This window comes from Acromyrmex echinatior, chromosome 7 (assembly GCF_024713525.1).
Source record: "Acromyrmex echinatior isolate Ae372 chromosome 7, ASM2471352v2, whole genome shotgun sequence".
NCBI lineage: Eukaryota > Metazoa > Arthropoda > Insecta > Hymenoptera > Formicidae > Acromyrmex > Acromyrmex echinatior.
This window is the reverse complement of record NC_141858.1, coordinates 11,594,708-11,616,872: the sequence shown is the minus strand read 5'-3', so window position 1 is coordinate 11,616,872 and position 22,165 is coordinate 11,594,708. Positions and strand designations below refer to the sequence as shown.

Genomic DNA, 22,165 nt, shown 5'->3' with positions numbered 1-22,165 from the left:
AGAATTCTATGTAATTATACAATAAATGTGAAAATTATTTTGATGGCTCAACAAAATTATTTTATTAGAGCTAAATTTTTAGATACTTCAGCAGAATTGTCTTTATTGTGTGCTGTTTTGCAACGAACGCATTTCCTTCATTCTTCTCTTTTTCAGCCTGATTTATGTCACGAATTTTTGCGGATAACTGTGCGTGAGAAATGCAGTCGCAACCGGTAACAATCGAGCACTTTGTTTTTCCTTTTCGTCTCGGTAACCCAGTGATGCGTGACCTTTCTCACACGAGGAGCCCCATTTAGCTTCAGTTTGCGTTACCGCAGGTCCGATGCACCCCGATCGTGGAAACTGAAACTGTCGGATAAGATCAATGGTTGCGTGCGATTTGCACGTCCGGTGCGCGTTTTACTACTTTAGTGTCTCTCCTGTACGTTTCGCCCCCGCGGCTAATCGTGGCATATCGAACGCGTCAAGATGAAAGCCTGTTAACCTGATTAACATAGAAAGGAAGATTTGCATGCGTACAATGTGAGTTACGAGAAGCAGCTCCAGCGATATCATCTTTTATAATGTCCTGACTCACTGGGTCAAGATTTTCCTTGTTTTTAGCACTTTCCGGCATCGTTAACGAAGAAATAACATGATATTCGCGAACACGTCGAGTTTAACATTGTTTGCACTTTAGATTATTTTATTACATTTAATATAAACACAAATCACGTTTTTAAATCGATAAATCAATTTGTGTATGAAATCAAGCAACATGAATTGCTTTAAAAAAGAAAGAACACGAAAATAACGATTTTTAAAAATAGAGGTATCTAAAAATTTAATTAGATACAAACCTGCAAATAATTTGATGAACCATCAAAATATTTATGTAGAACATTTAAGTGTTAATGATAATGCAAAAAATTAACATTCTAGCAGCCAATTGGAGCGTTCTACATAATTATATTTATGTTTATATTTATATATGTAGCTAAATTTTTAAATACCGCAACAAACTTGTTCTTTCTGTGCAGATATTATAATTTTCTATTATATAAAATTTTTGTATTTTATAGAAAATAGATAAATTGAATTAAAGACATTCTGCAGACAATTTTAAATATTACTATTTATCAGAGATTTAATTCTTTTATTTAATTTAATGATAATCTTGTTGATTAATTTATCATATTTATCAATAATTTATATCATTTTTAATTTGTCAATTATAATAATTTATATTAATAAATATTGTCATTTTTATATCTAGCTTCTTCACTTTTTATTATCGCGTGTAAGTACAGAAAATCGGAGCGTGTGCCGAGGCAATCTCGTCGTATTGCGATTGTGCTTCATTCTTCGCACGAGCATGTCGCGATCGAGACACGAGAGCGTGGGTGCATCGCGAATAAACGGTCGGGAAGGGGCCTCTCGATGATCGAAGTGAAAGTCGCGGATCGACGCGACTCAGCTTGGCACGTCGATGCGTCAGTTTCGCCACGATCTTCGCAGCAAGCGTTTCGCGTTGAGTTCTGATCTCCGGTTATTGATCGAGTCTTGAACGTTATCGACGATGCAACATTTTTGTGGGAAAATGTACGGAACGATGCGATGTGTAACGTGCTTGTGATACTTTTGGATCAAAACGCGCCCCGACTGGATTAGACGGGTTAATTGAAAGGTGCGATGTTGAACTGATATTGTTTGAATTCTTATTAATATCTCAAATTATTTTTTTTAACATAAATTTTAAAAGACGTTTACTAAATTGTAAACTAAATTACTTATTAAATGAAAGGAATAAAAATAAGAAGTATTAAATAAGAAAAATAAAAATTTAAAAATACATGAAAGGTTTGCTAAAATATATACAAAAATTTAGCTAAAGGTCTAAAATAATTTTATTAAAATAGATTATTAAAATAGATTATATAGAACTAAAGCATGATGAGCATTGCTCAAATAATTTTGATATTTTATCAATCAGCTTCATTATTTTAATAATTCTTTTTAAATAATTTTAACAAAATTATTTTTAAATCTAATTAAATTATTAGATATTTTATTAAAATCGTTTTCTTTATGCGAAAATATAATCTTAATTTGATTTAACTTTCAAAATACACAAAATCATAAATTGTAAAACGAAAAAAATCATGCGCAATTAAATTTTTGTTAAGAAGAAATTGATTCTAAAATTTTATTTCTATTATTCTGCAAAAAAATACATATTTTGTGAAGGATTTATTGTATTCTAACATCAATATGTCCAAAAGGTGTTACGCTCGTCTTTTCTTTGTGAAAAATTATTTCATTTTTCTTATGAAAACGTGCATGTATGATTTATTCGATGCTATATAAAACGATCGATTGCACGAACGTGTACTACTTGGCGCTTCATACATCTTTCATGTAGGACGCCTTATATTACACGTATGTACGTAGCCCCGTCATTATTAATTACTACAACATATAATAGTAGCTCTGCGGTAACATTACAACGGTTAGTAGTTGAACATACATCGTCACAGCATTTTTCACTCAAAATTACATCTTTGATTATTTAATCATTTTCGACACATTTTATCTATATATGTATGTTTATATAACTTGTAGGAATTTATTTTATACATTACAACGATTTAAATAACATTTACAAAATAACATTTGTAAATCAAAGAATTAGAATATTTTTGTGAAATTATAATTTTAATACTACAATTAAATAGAGATTCCAAAATTAAGGAGACAGAATATTAAATGTTTCTTTTAAAAAATTTTGCAGAATACAACAGCATTGAATTTTTGTAAAAACAATATTTTATCAGACGGTTAAAAAAGTTGAAGAAGAGGATGAAATCGGGGATTATTCTGGCGACCGAGGTTTCCGCAAATTATAGATCGAGGAGATCACCGCCGATGGCGAAGAAGATAGGAATAACAGTTATCCTGCATTCTCCGGTCATTAATTTCTCGCGTCGGACGGCCGTACGTCGTTATGAATTCATAACGATGCTGTCGATCGCGGCAGTGCAACACGAAAATTCGTAGTTGCCAGTAGTAACGGACGGAGTGGTAGGACCGGTCGCGCCGGCAAGTAGTCATCCTCCGTTGTTGTCAGGCGATTTAATTGACCATGCAAAAAGCTGATCGTGAAGCATCGATGTCTTTTTTGAAAATCGATTGGAGTCTTGACGATAAATGCCGCAATTGATTTCCTAAGTGAAGCTGATGGTGCGTAAATGCTTTATTCAGTGACATTGTTCAAGTTGGCAGGCAAATTGAAGAATTCTCTTGGAGTCAATATAAGTATAATGAACCATTCTTGATAATGAAAACTAATATAATGTTGTTATAATGGAATTTATAATCTTTCTCGATAATGGAATTTAATATTGTTGAAATTGTTCTATCTAACGTAAAACACATATGATTGCGTAAAAAGACAATGAAGAGTGTTAACCTCGATGGATTGAATCGAGTTACGTTTGTAACAACCGTTCCTGAGATATTATTCCCCCGTGAAAGGCTTAACCTCGAGCTCTCGTGTGCACGCGATAACGGAAATATTACTCGACCTCGCTTGAATACGTTTAGTCGTTCGTGCGAATTTATCGAAGATACATTAGAAAAGTTATTATTCAAGTCTTTGAGCGATTTAGCTGATTAAAATAGGGCAAAATATTGATGAAATAGCGTTATAAAATTAAAATATTTTATTTTTAGAATTATGCTTTAATAATTGATAGAGTTATATAGAGATGAAAGTAAATATTGAAGAGAAATGTTGCAATATTAAAATATTGATCTAAAATAAAAACATGGACTTTTTTATTATTATTTAGGAACTTTTAAAAATGTTTGAAAGGGAACTTATTTTTTATCTCTTTCTTTCTCTCTTCTATTAAATAATATTAAATTCAAATTATTAAATGAGAAATAAAAGATAGCTTGAATTGAGGATCAGATATAGTCCCTGCAAAAAATTATTAGAATTGGAAACTTTATTTTTCGTATAAAAATGAATGTTGTATACATATTCAAAAAGATCAATATGTTTAACAAAACAATTTTATCATTAAAATAAAAATACTTTTATTTAATTTTAATTATTTTTTAAAACCATGTCTATTTATTGAATTAATTTTTGGTTCAAATCACTAAATTTTCAAATGCAATATAGAAGAATCTGTAATTTCTTCATTTTGTTAAAAAATATATGTAATACACTCTGTATAGGCACATTGAGTCTTTTTTATTCGAATGAAATTTCATTCTCAAATTTCTCGACATAAATTTCAATTTTTACTAAATCAAGATTTTAATATTTAAATAACTATTTAGCAGAATTGTAAAAAAGTAATCCTGAATTTTCCTAGATTTTTTGAAAGCCTAGAACAGGAAGAAAAAAAAATTAGGCTGGACAAAAAAGGATTATGTGCCTACGAAGGATTAAGAGTAAATTGTTTCGAAGAAATTGCTGCTTGTTCTGCAGAATCGAAAATTCAGATTTCGACGTCACTAGCGCGTTTTCAGGTCAATACGCTCGTAGGATGCGCGATGCGGTAAATATTGATGCACGCGGCGCGTCGCGACGCGTCGCGTTCGATTCGCTCGTAGAGAACGCGAATCGATACGTCCTCGTTCTCCACGTCCTGCCGGCTGTTCGGCTCGCTTCGGTCTACCATGCGTGAAGACACCTTACGGTACATCGTAACCGTCGCTACGTTATGGACACCATGCTTAGCCCCGTGGGCGTGCGGGAGGTTGTTGTACCGAAATCTCTCCCGACGCATCGTTCCCAGAATAATCTCTCTTATACATATATTCTCTTCTATGTGCCTTTAATATCTTTGCTGAAAAAAAAAAAAGAAAATTTGGCAAAGCAAATTTAAAAAGAAAACGGCTTAAAAGGATATACTAGTAATAAATTTTTTATTAATTAGTTTACTTTACTGAATACATAAAGATTAACGTTTTCATTGGTTTCTTCGTCATTTCTATACGAAATTAAAAATATAATTTTACATAACGAGTGAGAGTGAGTCAGCAATAAATTAATAATTAGAATAAAAGATCATGTCAAATTTTAACAACTTGGGATGTACATCAATAAGTAAAATTTGAAACGAAAATAATTAATTCGTCGATTAAGAAACACAGAACTGATAAGCAATTTAATATTATTGCTGCAAATAAGCATCTTAGAAAGTTGTTAATGCAATTAGCAATTAATGTTATTAGTATCAACTCATTAACAGCTTTCTCAGTTTAATTTGTAACATTACTACTTCAATTTCGATTCAGGACTGCATTTCAAACCCGACAATCGACACAAATTATTTTGAACTGAAAATTATATAAATTTAGAAAAAATTATTATCAGGCACGTAAAACCGCCTTAATTGAATTTGAGATTTTTTATTAAAAAAAAAAATCTATTAAATTTTTAGACTATACTTTAACAAAACTATTCTTTCTGTGATTTGTAGTTCAAAGCTACTTGCAGCTATTAATTTTTGTTACCGCTATTTCCTCGGCTGATTTATCTATGAAAGACTGTTTTATGAAAGTCATAGATTAGGACAGCACATATTATTTCTGCAGCTACAAAGTTACAGGAGTTGCGTTCGAATCCTTGAATCGTGTTTACTAGGCGTTGGGTCCGCCGTAGTGGCTGAACGTAACGCTCGAATATACATCATTAGATAACAGAGCCAACGCGAAGGGAACGTGAAAGGTCTCTGGTTCACGGCGTGGCGACCGTATCTTGCCGTATCGTTTCGTCGCGAGTCGGTTCTGGTTGCCAAGCAGCGACGGCGGCTGCTACCCAGGTGAAGCGAAAGAGAGAGAGAGGACCGTATTCCTTGTATCCTTGTTACCCAACCATCTCGATCGTATACGGCGATTACAGTGGCGGAGAATACGCGTTATGAAGGGCACACGCACCCGCATCTCATTGCATGCGGCACCTTTTTGTGATTCTTTCAACAATCAATTCTAACCAATTTGGTTCTTTAGCGTTCTTTTGTAGATCGAGAAGCGCAGAGGAGTACAATACTTCATAAGTTTTTTTCATTTAGGATATTTAATTAAAATTCATTTAATTAAATATATGATATTTAATAATTAAATAATATACACCAAAAAAATGGTTTCGCTGAAATATCTAAAAATTTAGCTATTATTAAGATATAAATTCAAAAATAATTTTGTTTGGGCCATCAAAAAAATATAGAACGTTCAAAAATAAATACTTCAGCGAAACCGTTTCTTTAATACAAATTTGTAACTAAATGAAAATGTACACTGTATTTTTCCAACATTAACGTGATAATGTCGAATAAGAAGCATTTTGTAGTTTGTATGTACGTTATCGAACGAAGTAGCTGATAAAAGCAATTAACCAAACATCGCATAAATATTCAGGAAAATGCCATGAAGAATGCACGACATGTCCACGTGTGTAATTTTCCAAGAGCAGAGTCCGAGAATGACTAAATGACTCATGCAACATGAAAAATTATGGCTGTGACATTGATCTTACTTATGGTACTCTGACACATACATCAAGGGAGAGGCATCATTTATATCACATCAGGGATGAATCACAATGATAGTGAATCAAATTTATCTGCAACCAAATTTAAGTTCTCATTAAGTTCTCTCAAAGTTTTTTATCTGATTTAGTAGCGGCCAGCATCAACAGCCAGAAGTTCAACATTTTGATAACGTCTAACGAAAAGATTATAGTAATAAGATATATCTTGGCCAAAAATATTAAACACCTTATTAACATTATTTTAACTTAAAAATTGATTTGTCACTTTCTGTAAATCATCATTTGTTTGAAGAACTTTTTAAATTTATATATAACAATGCAGGTAAAACAATTTCAGATAGATGAAAAATATATAGGTTCCTAATATTTCTAACCAAGGCTTTCCTGATAGTTTGAGATTCCAATAACACATTTAGGATAATTCTGGTATATACGCCGCACCTATCAAAACTTAATTTATTAAGTATTTATTTATTTACTATGTTTAGTATAGTTATTATGTTTATAGTAAACGAACTACAATATATCAGTAAAAAAAAATCTGAAATATTTATTTTTCACATTAAAAAATAAATTTTTTGAAACCCTTGCATTTTTGTCGTATATCCCATGAGGGTAGGATACCATGTGGTTACTCATAGGGGGAGGGGGGAGGTATGTAATAAATAATAATTACAATCTTCCTATATATATTACAAGTGTTAAGACACTAGATATATATTTCATATAATGCGTTTATTGTATTTAGTGCACTGAATTCAATCTGCACATTTTGTATGCTTTGGGCATAAATCTCGCTCGCTAAAAATATCAAATAAGTGGGATATATAAGACAACAAACTAAACAAAGAATACAAAAGCAAAGCATTTGTATTTTGCTACACAACATGCTTTACTATTCCACTACACGTATGTATCACGAAATAACCACTAAGTCTTTTACACGCCCTACAGTAATGGCGTTACTTGTTACAGTGACAAATCAATTCAACTCACAATAATTTCATTAATATTAACAGTAAGAAGCTGAAATTATAATACAATACTAATATAACATAAAGACAGGTAACAGAGTAGTTGCAGGAAAATTATCCTCACTCCTTCTATTTTTTTCTGACTTCTGCGGCGTAAATTCCAACGCGGCGTATTTGTCGGAGTTACCCTATATATTACATCTACATTCATAGCACGTTATTTCATCAGACTTTCATAGACTGTAGAGATTAAACCTCCTGCCGTCGTTCGATATTTCATCTCGGCTGTTCCATAAAGTTGGAGAGTTTTCGATAGTTCGAAAACAGGGCCCATTTACGGCCCGTAGGTCGCAGGTCGCGGTTGACTGACTCACAATACGCGACCCCTGTTACTGTACGTAGATATCCGGATGGCCTTTTTTTCCCCATAAACGAGTTCCCTGTCTAACCGGAAAACGCAGCACGCGCCGTCGCATTGGTCCATACGTTGCGATGGAAAACTGGAGAACGGTCGATCGAGTGGATAACCAGATAAATCACCGCCAGGCACCAACCGTCTCGTATATATGCGTATATTGTGAAATAATATTTAAAGTATGCAAGCTGCATACGTGCGTCGGTGTTTGCGCAAACAATCGTGACTTTAAATCAGCGCATCGATTAGAATACAGTTCATGTGGTAAAAGCGATCAGATTTTTGCACGCACACATCATGGGCTCAACTCGCATGTTTTGATCCGTTTCAGTTTTGAAGATTTTATCGCGAGAAAAGTCGCAGCTATCTATGGTTTGATTTCATTGGTATTTTGAAATAGCTAATTTTTATTTTTAATTAACTAATTAAAAATAATGTTCCAATGTAAAAAGTAATGTAAAGAAATAAAAATATTGTTTTTTGTACTTTTTTAAATTTTCATTATTATACATATTGAAATATATATATATATATATATATATATATATATATATATATATATAGAAAGAAAAAAATATTTTAAAAAGTAACAAAGAAATTCTAGATTTTGACAATTTATAGGATATAATAAAAATTTTTGTTATACATATATATATTATATCATAGATAAATTTTTATCGTATCTTAAGTGGCAAGATCTACAATTTCTTCTCTACTTTCCCTATATTTTTTTAAATGTTCTATATATATTTTAAGTACGGAAGGATGTAAAGTTGATCCGGAACAAACCCTCGATAACATCACAGATTCACGGCACTTAAGATGTAGTGGCAGCGCAAGGATACGATTATTTCAGTCGAATTCCCGTGGGCCGGTACTACTCTCGAATTGTTATAAATAAAACCGAAAAGACTCCTCGTGGTGGAAGGCACGGTGAAGAAGGAAAACATGGGCGATATCAATCGCAGGGATTGGCTGCCACGGAGGAAACGATCCGAGCGAAACTTTCGATCAGAACTGAACTTTATTATTTCGAGAGGCGATATTTCTTCGTCCGCTTTTCGTAGACGCACTATCACAATGATGTTGCGAAATTTCACTGCGATTCTTTCCGCAATAAATTTTCCGATTTACTCAATCGATTTCACTTAATTTCATGGTAATTTGTTAATCTATCAAAATCCTATAAGAGAAGAAGTAAATCTAATTTCTTCCTATATATGTATATATATATATATATATATATATATATATATATATTGTATATATATACTATTTCACTCTGTTGTCTCACTCTATAATTTTAATTAAAGTTATATACTGAAACAGTATAAAAGTTAAAATGAATGTATTATTAATTAAAGTATCTTAATTAAAGAATTACAGAATGAAACAGTATAAGTAAAGTAAGATAGTATATTGTATAATATAATTATATACACAGGGAGAAATTATATGTGGCCAATTTGATAAGTCAGCTATTTTTTAAAAGATAGTTATTTTGAAAAAATGTGTCGAATTTTGATAAAAATTAGATTAAAAAGAAGAACACGTTAAAAAGAGTCACTAACTTATCAACTTTGTCCTCTTATATATCTTTCTCTCTCATAGGATTTTGTCAAAATCTGATAAAGTGCCTCTAAGTTAATTACACATCCTTCGGATTTTTTTCAGGAAAAGCAATCGAAAGGAAGGACAGCTGATTCTTGCAGTCTACACTATCGAAATCGACATGGCAAGGCAACAGACAGTGGATCGAAACATCCCTCACCTGCGGGATATTTTTGGCTTCGGCAGCAAATGGGACAATGCTCGTGGACAAGCTGAGGAGAAGGCACCCGGCCACGATAGCGCCGTGTCAGTGGGCTCTACATCCGGGGAGGAGGAGAGTCCGAAGAACAGCAAGAAAAAGAAGTCGCGTCGCCGCGATAACAGCAAGACGCTGACGGAGAGCGACGTGAAACACCTGGAACGGCATCTCTCTATGAAGAAGACCATACGCAAAAAGATCATGCGTGACCTGCAGCAGGCCTTCGTCGAAGATCCGAACGAGTTTCGTGTGGACGACATACCGCCAGAGCAACTCAAGGCAGAGATCAATATCCAGAGCCTGAGCTTCGGCACGCCGTCTCAGAAGCAGGGACGCACGCGTGGCAATGCTGAAAGCACGTTCCTCGACATGCTGCGTGGTGGTGGTAAGAAATCGTCTGTTATTTTATTAAAGTTCATTCTTTAACACCTTTTTATTCCTTTTGACGATTATATCTTTAACGATATTCATATTTTGACCATGAAAAGTCAATTATCTAATAATTGTATCAAGATATAACAGTTTTCAAAATATAATAAGATAGAAGATAATTTATTTTAACTCTAATCGGTATTCGCTCCAAAATTTCTTTAACTTTTCGTGGATTTAGTATACTTTAAATTAATTTATTTTTGTTTAAAGCTAATATAATTGAATTTCTTATTTTGGAAGTCAAAATTCAAGTAATGAGATAATAACTTAAAATTATCTAAGATTGTGGAAAATTATAAACAGTTTTTTACAACATAGTTGAAGAAAATGTTCGGGTCCATTGGGCTCGTAAATATCAATTAATTTAATATATCTCCATAAAATTTCAAAACAAATATTTTCGTATTTAAACGTAAAAAATACTCTTTGAAACTTTTAAAATGAATCTCATAAAGAGTTAAATCTCACTCTTAAAGATTGAAAATTCAGCCACTCTTTTTCAAGACTGATTCAATTTTCACTCTTTAGAATGAGATTCCAGAGAATTTAGAGAATATTTATGGATTCCACTTTGGACTTTTGCTTTGAATTTTTATATAAAATTTTTATATAATTTTTATGTATCTTTCAGGTTTGGAGAAAAATGGGACGGATGGTGACAGAGATTCAGGACACGGTGGCTCGCCGACCAGAGAGGCGTCCAGTGCCCAGGATACGGATGATGAGTCCAGCTATGCATACGAGACGCCCACCGCGCCCACGAAAAAGAGCAGCAACTTCTGGAGACGCTTTACCATGAAAAATCGCAATAAACGATAAATCCGCAGCAGGAACCCCAGCGCGAAGAGAGAGAGTACCGATACTTTATATTCTCCGTCATCTCGATAATTTTTACCAGCGTATTTAACGAGGCAGAGCTTGCAACTGTGATATACATAAAACATAAAACCAATCATCTTCACCTCTCCCTCTCCCCCAAGACGATCCATCCGTCGAATTTTAAGAGGTTCCCGAAATTCGATCCGCGTACAAGACCGAGGACCAAGTGATTTAATGTACAAATTTCGGACCAACATTTTTATTTGCTACGACATATCATCGGACATATTAATTACAGGCCTTAAAAGACCAGACAATATATCTTTTTTAAATTAAAAAATAAGGAAAATTCAGGATAAGAATTCGATTCAATAAGAATTCAATAAATGTGAAAAAAACGTACGATTTTTTATTTTGACAAAAACTGTTATTTTATATTCGAAATTTAATTCCTCGTAGCTCAATTTCAGTAAGTATTTAGATTAGCAGATATTGGAACGATGAAATAATTCGCACCCCTACAGTACAAAGTTGCACAAAAATTGCGGCAATACTGCTGCAACATTACATGTTGCAACAATATTGTAGAGATTTTGCAGCGATATTGCTGCAAATTCTGTGCTGTATGGCTTCACTTTATTTGAAATTATTATTTGAAATGATATGGACTCACAAACTTGGAAAAGAAAGAAAAACGAGGGAATAGCTAGGACAAGCTATTTGTTCTCTCTTGTCTGAACAATTTCGCTGTACATATATACTTTTTTTGAAATATCGGAGGAACTTCTTAAAACTTTCCGACCTAAAATGTAACGATCGATGTGCTCGATAATGTAATTCCCATCTTCTGACGCGTACTTAAAGGCAATGTAAAAAATAAAAACGGAGCAAAATATGAATACGTATATAGTGTTAGGGTAGTTAGTTTAATTTCTCTTAATGTAAGAATGCGGCACAGTTATGGGATCTGTAATAAGCGTAAAAGAGGTGCGTATAATGTGCGCACCGGTTAGTATTAGCTAGTCAACGATGCTAAGACCCGGTCGATTTTCTTATTGACAAAATTTGATGTCGCTTCTTTATAATGAACTCAAAAATGAAATAATTTTTTAACTACTTTTACTACCAGTTCACGGAAATTCACAGCCTTAAGGCTTCTCACCTGAGGAACGCATATATATGCATGTAAGGAACTTACTGGATTATGTCGTTTAAGTGTGACACATCGCATTTTTTTTTCACTCTAATTTAAGCTATGTTGATGTTTACCGAAATCCTGTTGTTCCTACCATTTTTCGAGATATCTCACTAGTATTATAAATAACGTCATTCAAACGACGTTGATAACGATTCACGTATTCTCATCTAATCTCTACTTTCTACTATAGTAATAATAATATAATAATTATTATTCCTTTTAATATTAACTGCAACGCTATATATTAGCTTTAAATGTATTATACTCGAGATCCATCTTGTGTAAGAGCAGAAATATACTCGAATAAAAACTCTCATTTGGATGTTGCGCTTGTTCTTGCATTAATTAATTATCATTTTATGCAAAAGTTTATTGCAGCATAAATGTGTATATGTCGTAACAAATATAACAGATAATATCTTATGTCTAATCTCTTAATTAATGAACATTAAATGAATATTTTCTCTTTTTTTTACAAAGTTTCCTCAATTCTTGATAGAAAGATCTATCAATCAGTTAAAAGGCAAAACATGACAGGGGTTACAAAAATGCAATATAAAAATATTTAAAAAAATATTCGATACTTGTGTCCCTTTCCTTTTGTAGATATGGATAACTTAAATCTATTGATTTGTATATCTGGGCGAACGTTTCTCCAGGAAAGCTGCCATTCCTTCTTTTCTGTCCGCCTAAAAGAAAGGAAATTTTAACTTATTAATAAATCTATTTTTTCCTCAAGATAATCACATTATTGATAATCACAAAAGGATTTCTCACCAGAGAGAAAGTGCTGTAAAACAATCTTTGTTCAAACAGAAGTCCCTGTTGCAATGTGGTTTCGTATGCTAAAATTAATAAATCATAATTAGATACGTTACGAACTATTGGATTACATTGAGAATTACTTAAATAATTTTTTATATATTCTTTTTACCAGCATTAACAGCTTCTTTGGCTATCGCGACAATCAACTGTGAGTGAGATGCGATTTTTTCGCCCAGTTTCACTGCTTCTTCGACGACTTTGTCAGCTGGAAGTACTTTGCTGACTAGACCTAAATAAGATTTTTAAAAAATTAAATTTTTTTTAATACACTAAACATTTTATAAAAAATATAAGTAACAGAATATTAAAATTGAAATTAATACAAAATTATTAAAAATAATTTAACATAGAAATTCAAATATATAAAAACAATTTTCAAATAGAATTTATATTTAAATTAATGAAGTAACTTAAATTCCTTCCGGTTGCAGCGTTACTCTGATTTTTGTTAATGCAAACTTACCGCTTTTCTCAGCTTCTTCTGCGGAAATCATATTACCAGTGAGTATCATTTCCATAGCTTTACTTTTGCCGATGACCCTGGTTAATCTCTGAGTGCCGCCTGCTCCGGGAATGGTGCCGATGGCAATTTCTGGTTGGGCGAATTTGGCTTTATCACCGGCGTAAATAATATCGCACATCATTGCTAGTTCATTTCCTCCACCCAACTATGAAAAACGAGAGTACATGTTATTGAATTATTCTTTGTTTTCAGCATCTGTCGAAAACAATTGAAGGTACTACTTACAGCGTAACCATTTACAGCAGCAATTATGGGCTTTCTGCTTTTAGCAACTACATTCCAGTCAGCTATAAAGTTTAACTTCAAATTCGATGCGTACGAATTATCCTTCATTTCCTTGATGTCGGCTCCTATGAGAATACAATTAATATATTTTTTTATATTATAATATATAAAGACAATAAAAGGGGACCAATATCCCGAATTTAATTTTCTGAAGAATATATTTAAAGAGTATGTAAAATAAAGTCCGTGTAATTTTACCAGCAGCGAATGCCTTTTCACTTCCGGTAAGGACGATAGCGGCGATAGACGAATCCAAATTGAAATGTTCCAAAGCTTGACTTATTTCGTTCATTAATTGATCACACAAAGCATTTAAAGCTTTTGGCCTGTTTAAAGTAATAACGCCTACATTTTTCTTTTCACCTGCAGTCTCAAGTTTGAGGAACTCATAATTGCCAGTTTGAGCTGTAAATCACATCAGAGCAGGGTTTATTTAAAAAATAAAAAGATATTTCTTTATTTAAAAAATTAAAAAATGCTTTTTATTAAACAATAAGAAAAATAAAAGAATTTTTTTAAAGAATAATTAGTTCGTAATCAGTTCCTAAAATGATGACATAAAAAGCAAACAAGATTATTTTGCATTGAGATTATAAAAAAAAATCAGAATGTATCATTTCTGTAATGACTGTAAAATATACAATTTATTCAGGTACAGTAAGTAATAACAAAATTTTTGCTAATAAAAAAAACTAATTATTACATTAATGTAAAATTGCAGCCGAAACATATAATTGTTATTGGAGTTATAATACGCTTTTAATGATTCACATATTTGTTGTGTATAATTAATGCCCAACTAAAAAAGGATATTAATAATTATATTCAAATAATAATACACTCTGGAACGAAAAAATAAAATCTTTTTCTAGTATATTATTTGTAACGTACTATATATTTTGATAGAATTAACGTTAATAATGCGCGATGTGTTTGATGTTTTTTTTTTTCAAAAATAATAATTTTTATTTATATATATCAGATATTTTAGTTTTTTATGCTCAACGTTTTAAGTTCACAAATGTAAAATTAATTCGGTTCAACTTCCTATTTATCTTTTTCTAGTTCTTAGTGGAAGCGAGCCTTACTTTAACTTTCTATGTATATTATGTAATCAAGAACGATCATCAACATGAAGATAACCACAAGAATACATTAGACAATGAATAACAAAGTCTGTTTCATGTACAAGGTGTCTCAAAAAGAATGAAGGTTCTTTTAATTTATTAGTTAATTTAAAGATAATCTTGTTTTTAATCAATCAAACATTGTTAATGAATAATTTTATCAGAAAATTTTTTTATTATTTGTCACATCACTTTAACATAAATTGTATTTTATTTCTTCTCGAAATAAATAAATATTATTAAATACATAAATTATAAATTCTGAAAAATATCAAAAATACTTTGCACGCTTGAGTTATATTCATGCGTTCAAAGGAAAACAATGAAACGGCGTGTTTTCTGCTTATTTAATCTCGATGAACTCTTTTATAAACATAAAAATCGCCTTATTACACAAGATATCTAATTTTAAAGTCGTAATTTGAAAATCAAAACAAGATTACAAAAGTATAAATAATACAAAAGTGTTATACATAAGTAAAAAATTTATAAAATTTATATTAAATTATATTAAATTTATCTTTTTTCTTCATATATAAATATGTGCCCCCGAGATAACTCGTGATTTTTTTTAAAAAGCAATATAATAAACATCTTTCATGTATAGTTATATTATCATTACTAATACACATAAATCTGACAAATAATTAAATTTCTTCTTAAAACCGTGATATTGCGAATCGCAAGTCATACGCATATAAATATATGTATAATAATGTTACAAAAAATAATTATGAGGAAATTATTTATTCATGTTACGTATATAATTATAGATTTTTAATACTCGCAGTGAATAACGGCACTCAGGCACTTAATGCGTGATCGAATTTAATATCAGTATATAAATATATTTTTTTCGTAGCCTCAGAAACAAGTTTTGTAACGTAGTTTTGCAACGATTATATCGGGTGTTCCCTACGGAACCGGCGTTCTCGACGTTACGACTAGCTGCCCGGCTGGCGATAACCGATGATCCGACGGAAAAGGGATCTGTGTTCCCAGTATATATGATACTTACAGGAATAATATCTGAAAACAGGCACGGCGAATTGCTGCGATTTTCGGGCTGCGTGTGACACGCGAGAGAATAAAATCTGCGACACACGACTGACAGACATGTTGACAAGTTAAGTATCCGTGAATAAATGTAAATTACGACTCAAGTTCGTAGACCAGCTGATAATATCAATCCTGCCAACTGTCAGCGAAAATATCACTGGGTTCTTGTACTTTCAACTAAGGCTAGAAATATAATGTAACGTTCGAATTACCCGCGTTTTAGTGTCCGAACAGTTAAATTCGAGAATTTGTATTCAAATCGTAGGAAAACTAATGGCAAAACAATATGCTAATTTTTCCTTTTTTATTAAAATTATATGTAACATTTATATCTATCGTGTATATACTTAGGAAATATATTATACCTAATATATATATCAGCGTAATGATATATATTTATTGATAATTGTATATAATTATTGTTAATAATTAAAATATCAGAAGAACATAAACAGCAATGAAACTGCAATAATTAAAATTTCAAAAATTTTCTCAAATTCCAAGAAGTTTCCTGCTTTTTAAGATTTTTTTTTGTATTTCCATATAAGACAATATTCTACAAAAAGTATAGATCTTTTTATATTTAAAATAAATTTTTATTTAAAAAATGAAATATGACAATTTATCACATTTGTAACTATTCTTAAAAATAAAAATCAATAAAAATAATAACTTCTCGAGTAATTTCTAGATTTTATTATATAATTGCAGAAAAAAACCATCTTATTTTCTTGTCAAATCTATGCGATAAATTATTTAATACAAAAATAATTTGCATTAGTAATTAAAATATGAGGATAAGATTCATTCATTAATAATTTCGAAAATTTCTCAAATTCCTCATATTTCAAAGATTTTTTATATTTCCATATAAGAAATATCTACAAAGTACAGAATTAAAAAAAAATATTTTTATAATTAAAATAGATTTTTATAAGGTGAAATATAAGAATTTTACGTCATATGTAATTATTCTTGACGACAGAAGACCTGATAAAAAATAATTCCTGTTGTATAACCGCAGAAAAAAGCGGCGTTTCTTGTAAATCAATATTAAATTAATACATAAATAATTTGCGTGAGATTACAAAAACGAACGGCGCTTGAGCCTGCAGTTCCGAATCAACGAGCCGCGACAATGATCGATGATCCATGCGATGACTATGACAAAGAAAAAAGAAAGAAAAAGTGAAAAAGATGATCATCTCATCACGCGGTGAAAGTATCCGATTCGGATACGAATTAAAGTGGGGAAGAGAGGGAATTAAAGTGGGGAGGAAAGAAAGTCACCCCGACAAGGTAACGGTAGACGACATGTTGGCACCTTGGCATTGAGCGAACTTGAGTTTATCGCCAGTTCACGGTCGTTCGTCCACGCTTACAGTTCCCACAGGACCATGCGTACGATTCTTCTTCTCACATTCTTAGCAAACACTAAGCTGATGAGTAATGCAGGTGAGATAGATTGCGACTTCGCTGTGATCCATTAGTCTGAGATGATAAGGGAGTTTTTATCGAAAAACGAGACATTAAATCATCAAATAAAATTCTGTGTTTTTTAAATAATTTTGATTATAATACACTGAAAACAAATCTTAATTTTAAAGAAATATTTTTTTGTTCATAATAAAAAAAATTATTTCTTTGGATCAATAAAAATAATTTCTTTGAAAGTACAATATCTTATTTTCAAAGAAATTTTCATTGATCCAAAGAAATGACTTTTTTGAATACGAGCAAAGAGATATTTCTTTGTAAGATTTTTTTTCAGTGTAATAAATATTAAAAATTTGTTCTCTCATTAAAAATGTCATTTGAATTTTTATAAACTGATGATTTTTTTTCAAATTAAAAAATGTACGTAATCATGAATCTATTATAATGACATAATAAATAATATCAACACTTTAAAAAATATAGACATATGGATTTAACACTATTATATAATTTTAATATTAACACCAACAGTGAGAATATATAGGCATAGTGTTAAATCCATACCCATATTTTTTTTAGAATAAAATAATAAATACTTATTCAAATATATATTTAAGGAATTGTACTTAAGAACACAGACTGTGTTCTTCATTTTCTTTCCATCTAAAATTATTTCCTTCCCAAGTTTCTTCTTTCCATTTAAAATTATTTCTTTCCCAAGTTTTCAGAAATAGAATAAATCGCTGTTGCACTTTCGTTTCCAACTTTTATTAAACTTTATTTCAATTTACTCCGTTTTAAATTACTTTATAGTGAAATTACTTAGTTTAAAATTATTTTACATTAAACAACTGACAACTTATAAAAGATCGAGAATAAAGTCTAAAACTAGTTATCAATTACAGAAGAGATCTGGCAGCAAGATCTGTCTAAAGACATGCAGATAGGTGCATCCACCGATGGCTACGATCGCGTGGGGTTGCGATGCGGCGCTGAAAGAATGACTGTCGAACTTAAAACTACAGAGGACTTCTCAGGGGTAATCTACACGCAGGGTAACTTTTATTCTCGAGAACCGTCCTGTTTCCTTGATCCAGTTCGCGGTAGAAGCTTCACCATGAGCATCCCTTTGAATAAATGTGACACTGAAAAGGTACGTTATTTAAACTTTTGTTTGTCCTATTAATTTCTTCTTCTCGAAACTATTATTTATTAGCTTTATGAGCAAAACAAATTATTTAAGTAGAAAGAAAACGTGATTCTCTCTTTCTTCCGAAACCTTTCATTTTCTTTTAAATTATATCTTTCTAAAGAGTGACAAGCTACCATACAATTTTTTTACAATTTTCTAAATCGTGACATTTTCTTGATCATCAATCATTATACATTATAAACGACATAATGACGAAATATCATAGCTGGTAAAAGAAAGTATAACTTGTACATCACATTTTCAAATATAAATTATCTTGTGATATTTTTTAATTTCTACAATTTCTCTCATATTTTTACTTGTTAATCTAAATAAATAATAAAACAGGAAATTCAACTTTTATGAAGGATTTTTTAAAATTGTTTCTTTTAATGTTTTATAATTCTTTAACAGTATATATTACAATTACTTTCTATCTCTATTACGAGAAATTATTCGCAAGATAGATTAGAGAGCTTTAATCACCATTTAATGTATTATTTAAAATAACTTACGATTTAAGATCAATTATGGATTATTTATACCATTCAAAATTTTCTGTACATTTTTTTGTTTCGTTGAAAGAATGGTGACAAATACAGCAACATCGTAGTGATTCAGCACGACGACGAGCTATTAACACCAGGTGACGCCGCTTTTACGTTAGAATGTGACTTCTCGAGACCGCGTGATCTTACGGTATCGGCGGATCTTAATGGGAGTAAGAAGAGGTAATTGCTGTTTCGTCATTAATTCAACTTACTTTCGATATAAATGGTGATTGATGCGCTTTTTCAATTATTCATAAGCTTAATGGAGATGCTGCTGAGATTGATTTTCTTTACGTATGCGTGAAACGAAAATTGAAAAGAAAATTGGCAATTATTACGATGCGTGAAACGAAAAGAAAATTGGCAATATCCTTTGTTAAACATTAATTTGTGAAGACACAAATTTTCACGTCTACTAAAGATCTTAAGTAAAGAACTTTGATCCTCTTGAACATAGATACTATTTCTTCTGTAAAATATATAAATTAATTAAAAATAAACTGTTGCCCTCTATTTTCATCACGTAAAATTATTCTTCCAAAATTAAATAATGTTCAGTAATTTCAATATTAAATTTAAATTAAAAAGTTAATGTTTTTATAAAGAAAAATTAATATCAGCTTAGTTATAGAATACTTTCACGAAATATTATAGAATATTTTCACGAAATACAATGCAAATTTTATGTAATATATTTCAGCAATAATACACTTTTATTTATTAGATCGACTAAATCGAGTATAGCTCTCATTGATGCCGATCCGGGAAGTGACAGAAGAAAGAGGTCGGCGTACGTGGAAAGCTATGAGGACGAGGTTGTTTTCGTGCCGAAGCAAGTATATCGTAAGGCAAACGACGAATTGTGAGATACAGTGTGTGCTAGCTTAATAAAGGAACTGAATAAACATTGTGTATTTATTTGCTGGTCGCTTCTCGAAAACATTCACGGAATTCTCAATGAGTAGAATATCTAAAATCACACACAAGACAATTTTAAGGTATCTTAAAGTTGTTTCTTATGTGTCAATTTTAAGCATTCTACTCATTGAGTTATGTCGAGCGACAATACACAGATCTTCATTTGAAAAATCCTATCGTTTTTTGATTAAAGAGTGACAGTTATATTGTAAATTAAATTGTAGCTCGAGTTTTTCGCTGGCACAATCGGTGGTGTTGTCTCACAAAACTCTCTTTGATATTAGACATGTTTATAGCAAATGCAATCGTAGAGATCAAGAGATGCAATTAATATATTTCGGATTGGATAAATTGTAATTGATTAAATATATTTAATTGATTTCAGAATGAGAAGAAAGTCAGAGGTGCCGTTTTATTATAAATCTTACACCGATCGACGAACATTCTCGATTAATGAAAACACGATGCATTCTACGTGAATTTGTTATTGTTGCTTGTTATTTAATTTACATTGTTTAAATAAATTATGTAATTCGTTCGAGCGGATTTCTCATTGCTATGTGATACATCTTAATTTAATCTGCAGCGGCAGAATGTATACATCTTACGCGCGACATTTTTTGCAATCTATTTTTATTCCAAAGATACATATATAATGCGATAATTTCGTCGATAATCCCTTGTCCCTTCTATGATATTGCATAATAGAAATTTTCAAGTTTTGACATATTAACTATGCAGTAAACAATTTTGACAGCTATTTCAGACCATTTTAAAAGTCGCTAGAAAACTAGAAATCGTCTAATTGTTATGACACAGTTTTTGCGATAGAAATTATAATATGGACAAATGCATAATTGCAGCGATAACAAGTCCTCCGATCATTACATATATTATAGGTCATCGTGATAAAGATTTAAGAAATGAAAGGATATCGCATGATGATTATGTAAAAATGTGAACAAACATAATTGCAAAATCTAATGGCTATATCGCGCAACTATGTATAAACCACTCATAAACAAGTAAACGTTATGCTCGACCTATTAGAATGATCAACGTATTGAATATTATTATATATTATTTTAATAGCGTTTTCTCTTGGGATATACACTGGATGCAGCCTCGCACCGCATCAGTTGCGTGTAAGCGCTACACTCAGCTATACTAGACAAGAGTGGTGTACATTACATCATTATTACGCTAAAATTCTGTTCCCGCTTGACTTCTATTTTCAAATTTTAGATATCACACTGGCTCTACACTGTTCCTTTGAGACGGTGTAGCATAAAATTTGCACCGTAGGAAACACGGTACACCGAATGAATTCGCTTGCTACCAGCCATGGAAACATGTCTGGTACACTGTCTGAATGATGCACTAGTGGACGATAGTGCAGCCAAGAGAAAACACTATAATGCGCGTTGTTTGGTTTCCACTAAGGTAAATTAACATTAATCTCGGTTCAATTTACTCTGCGTCTTTTTCTAGTTCTAAAGATTAGAAAAAGACAAATTTAAACTTAATCTACGTTGGTGGAAATGGGTATAAGTCTTCTCTGTCGCCGCTTGAATCTTCTCCCATTCTATTCTTCGTTTTTAAACGAGTGTATCGCAATGTTGAATTTCTCTCATTGTGGCTCGTGAATAAATTTAATGAGTAAAACTTTCTGGAAGCATCTCTTGCTGCCAAGTGTCTATGTGTTTATGTAACGCTTTTGTAGCAACAAAGCACGTTAATAATTAATTAGTAGAAATCATAGATTTTAAGACAACACGCCGGTTTAACTGTTTCGAGGAACAATTAAATAAAAATACTTTAAATTCAAACTTATATTTTTAATGCATTTATCAGACTTATCTTTAATACATTAATTAGTCGATAATTTATGTTGCGAGAAATTTATACTCATCTCTTTGTATTTTTTGGAAAGTTTATTAAGAATTCTTGGCATAAGAATAGCCAGTAAGAATAAAAATGAAAATAATAAAAAAATTCAGAAAATTACAAAGAAATTTACAGAATCCTTATTCGATAAAAATAACAGCTC

At 31.4% G+C, this 22,165-nt stretch overlaps 4 protein-coding genes across 7 annotated transcripts in view; 3 read left to right on the top strand and 1 right to left on the bottom strand.

Moving 5' to 3' along the window:
* The window catches only part of LOC105150003 (uncharacterized), a 46,978-nt gene extending 37,238 nt beyond the window's left edge, over positions 1 to 9,740 (top strand). Inside the window, exon 8 of the transcript XR_015545611.1 lies at positions 9,614 to 9,740. The gene's annotated coding sequence lies outside the window, so the exon portion shown is untranslated. The remainder of the gene's footprint in view (positions 1 to 9,613) is intronic.
* LOC105149969 (hypothetical protein) lies at positions 9,672 to 12,520 on the top strand. The gene is made up of 2 exons (XM_011062746.2): positions 9,672 to 10,134; positions 10,813 to 12,520. The coding sequence occupies exons 1-2, from the start codon at positions 9,672 to 9,674 to the stop codon at positions 10,998 to 11,000; spliced, it is 651 nt and encodes a 216-aa protein (XP_011061048.1). The 3' UTR covers positions 11,001 to 12,520.
* Echs1 (Enoyl-CoA hydratase, short chain 1) lies at positions 12,515 to 16,145 on the bottom strand. The gene is made up of 7 exons (XM_011062743.2): positions 15,977 to 16,145; positions 14,030 to 14,236; positions 13,772 to 13,896; positions 13,487 to 13,691; positions 13,133 to 13,252; positions 12,976 to 13,043; positions 12,515 to 12,887 (listed from the first exon to the last, which is right to left on the bottom strand). Exons 1-7 carry the CDS (start codon positions 16,074 to 16,076, stop codon positions 12,822 to 12,824), a joined length of 891 nt encoding a protein of 296 aa, XP_011061045.1. The 5' UTR covers positions 16,077 to 16,145; the 3' UTR covers positions 12,515 to 12,821.
* A 139-nt stretch (positions 16,146 to 16,284) lies between these two features.
* Positions 16,285 to 20,653, top strand: LOC105149967 (hypothetical protein). Of its 4 annotated transcripts, none has more exons than XM_011062742.2 (5): positions 16,285 to 17,472; positions 18,360 to 18,607; positions 19,232 to 19,377; positions 19,922 to 20,012; positions 20,501 to 20,653. In XM_011062742.2, the coding sequence occupies exons 1-5, from the start codon at positions 17,415 to 17,417 to the stop codon at positions 20,534 to 20,536; spliced, it is 579 nt and encodes a 192-aa protein (XP_011061044.1). In that variant the 5' UTR covers positions 16,285 to 17,414; the 3' UTR covers positions 20,537 to 20,653. The 4 variants fall into 4 exon arrangements, with proteins under 4 accessions (XP_011061044.1, XP_087263753.1, XP_087263754.1 ...); XM_087407627.1 differs by having other exon boundaries at positions 19,922 to 20,029; XM_087407628.1 differs by having other exon boundaries at positions 19,922 to 20,040.
* Positions 20,654 to 22,165: the final 1,512 nt, after the last annotated feature.

Coding starts and splice junctions, on each gene's coding strand:
- LOC105149967 (XM_087407627.1), top strand. CDS start 17,415: ATGCGTACGATTCTTCTTCTCACATTCTTAGCAAACACTAAGCTGATG. Junction 17,473..18,359: donor TAAGCTGATGAGTAATGCAG/GTGAGATAGATT, acceptor TATCAATTACAG/AAGAGATCTGGCAGCAAGAT. Junction 18,608..19,231: donor ATAAATGTGACACTGAAAAG/GTACGTTATTTA, acceptor TTTCGTTGAAAG/AATGGTGACAAATACAGCAA.
- Echs1 (XM_011062743.2), bottom strand. CDS start 16,076: ATGTCTGTCAGTCGTGTGTCGCAGATTTTATTCTCTCGCGTGTCACAC. Junction 14,237..15,976: donor TGTTTTCAGATATTATTCCT/GTAAGTATCATA, acceptor TGTGATTTACAG/CTCAAACTGGCAATTATGAG. Junction 13,897..14,029: donor TGAAAAGGCATTCGCTGCTG/GTAAAATTACAC, acceptor GTATTCTCATAG/GAGCCGACATCAAGGAAATG.
- LOC105149969 (XM_011062746.2), top strand. CDS start 9,672: ATGGCAAGGCAACAGACAGTGGATCGAAACATCCCTCACCTGCGGGAT. Junction 10,135..10,812: donor CGACATGCTGCGTGGTGGTG/GTAAGAAATCGT, acceptor TGTATCTTTCAG/GTTTGGAGAAAAATGGGACG.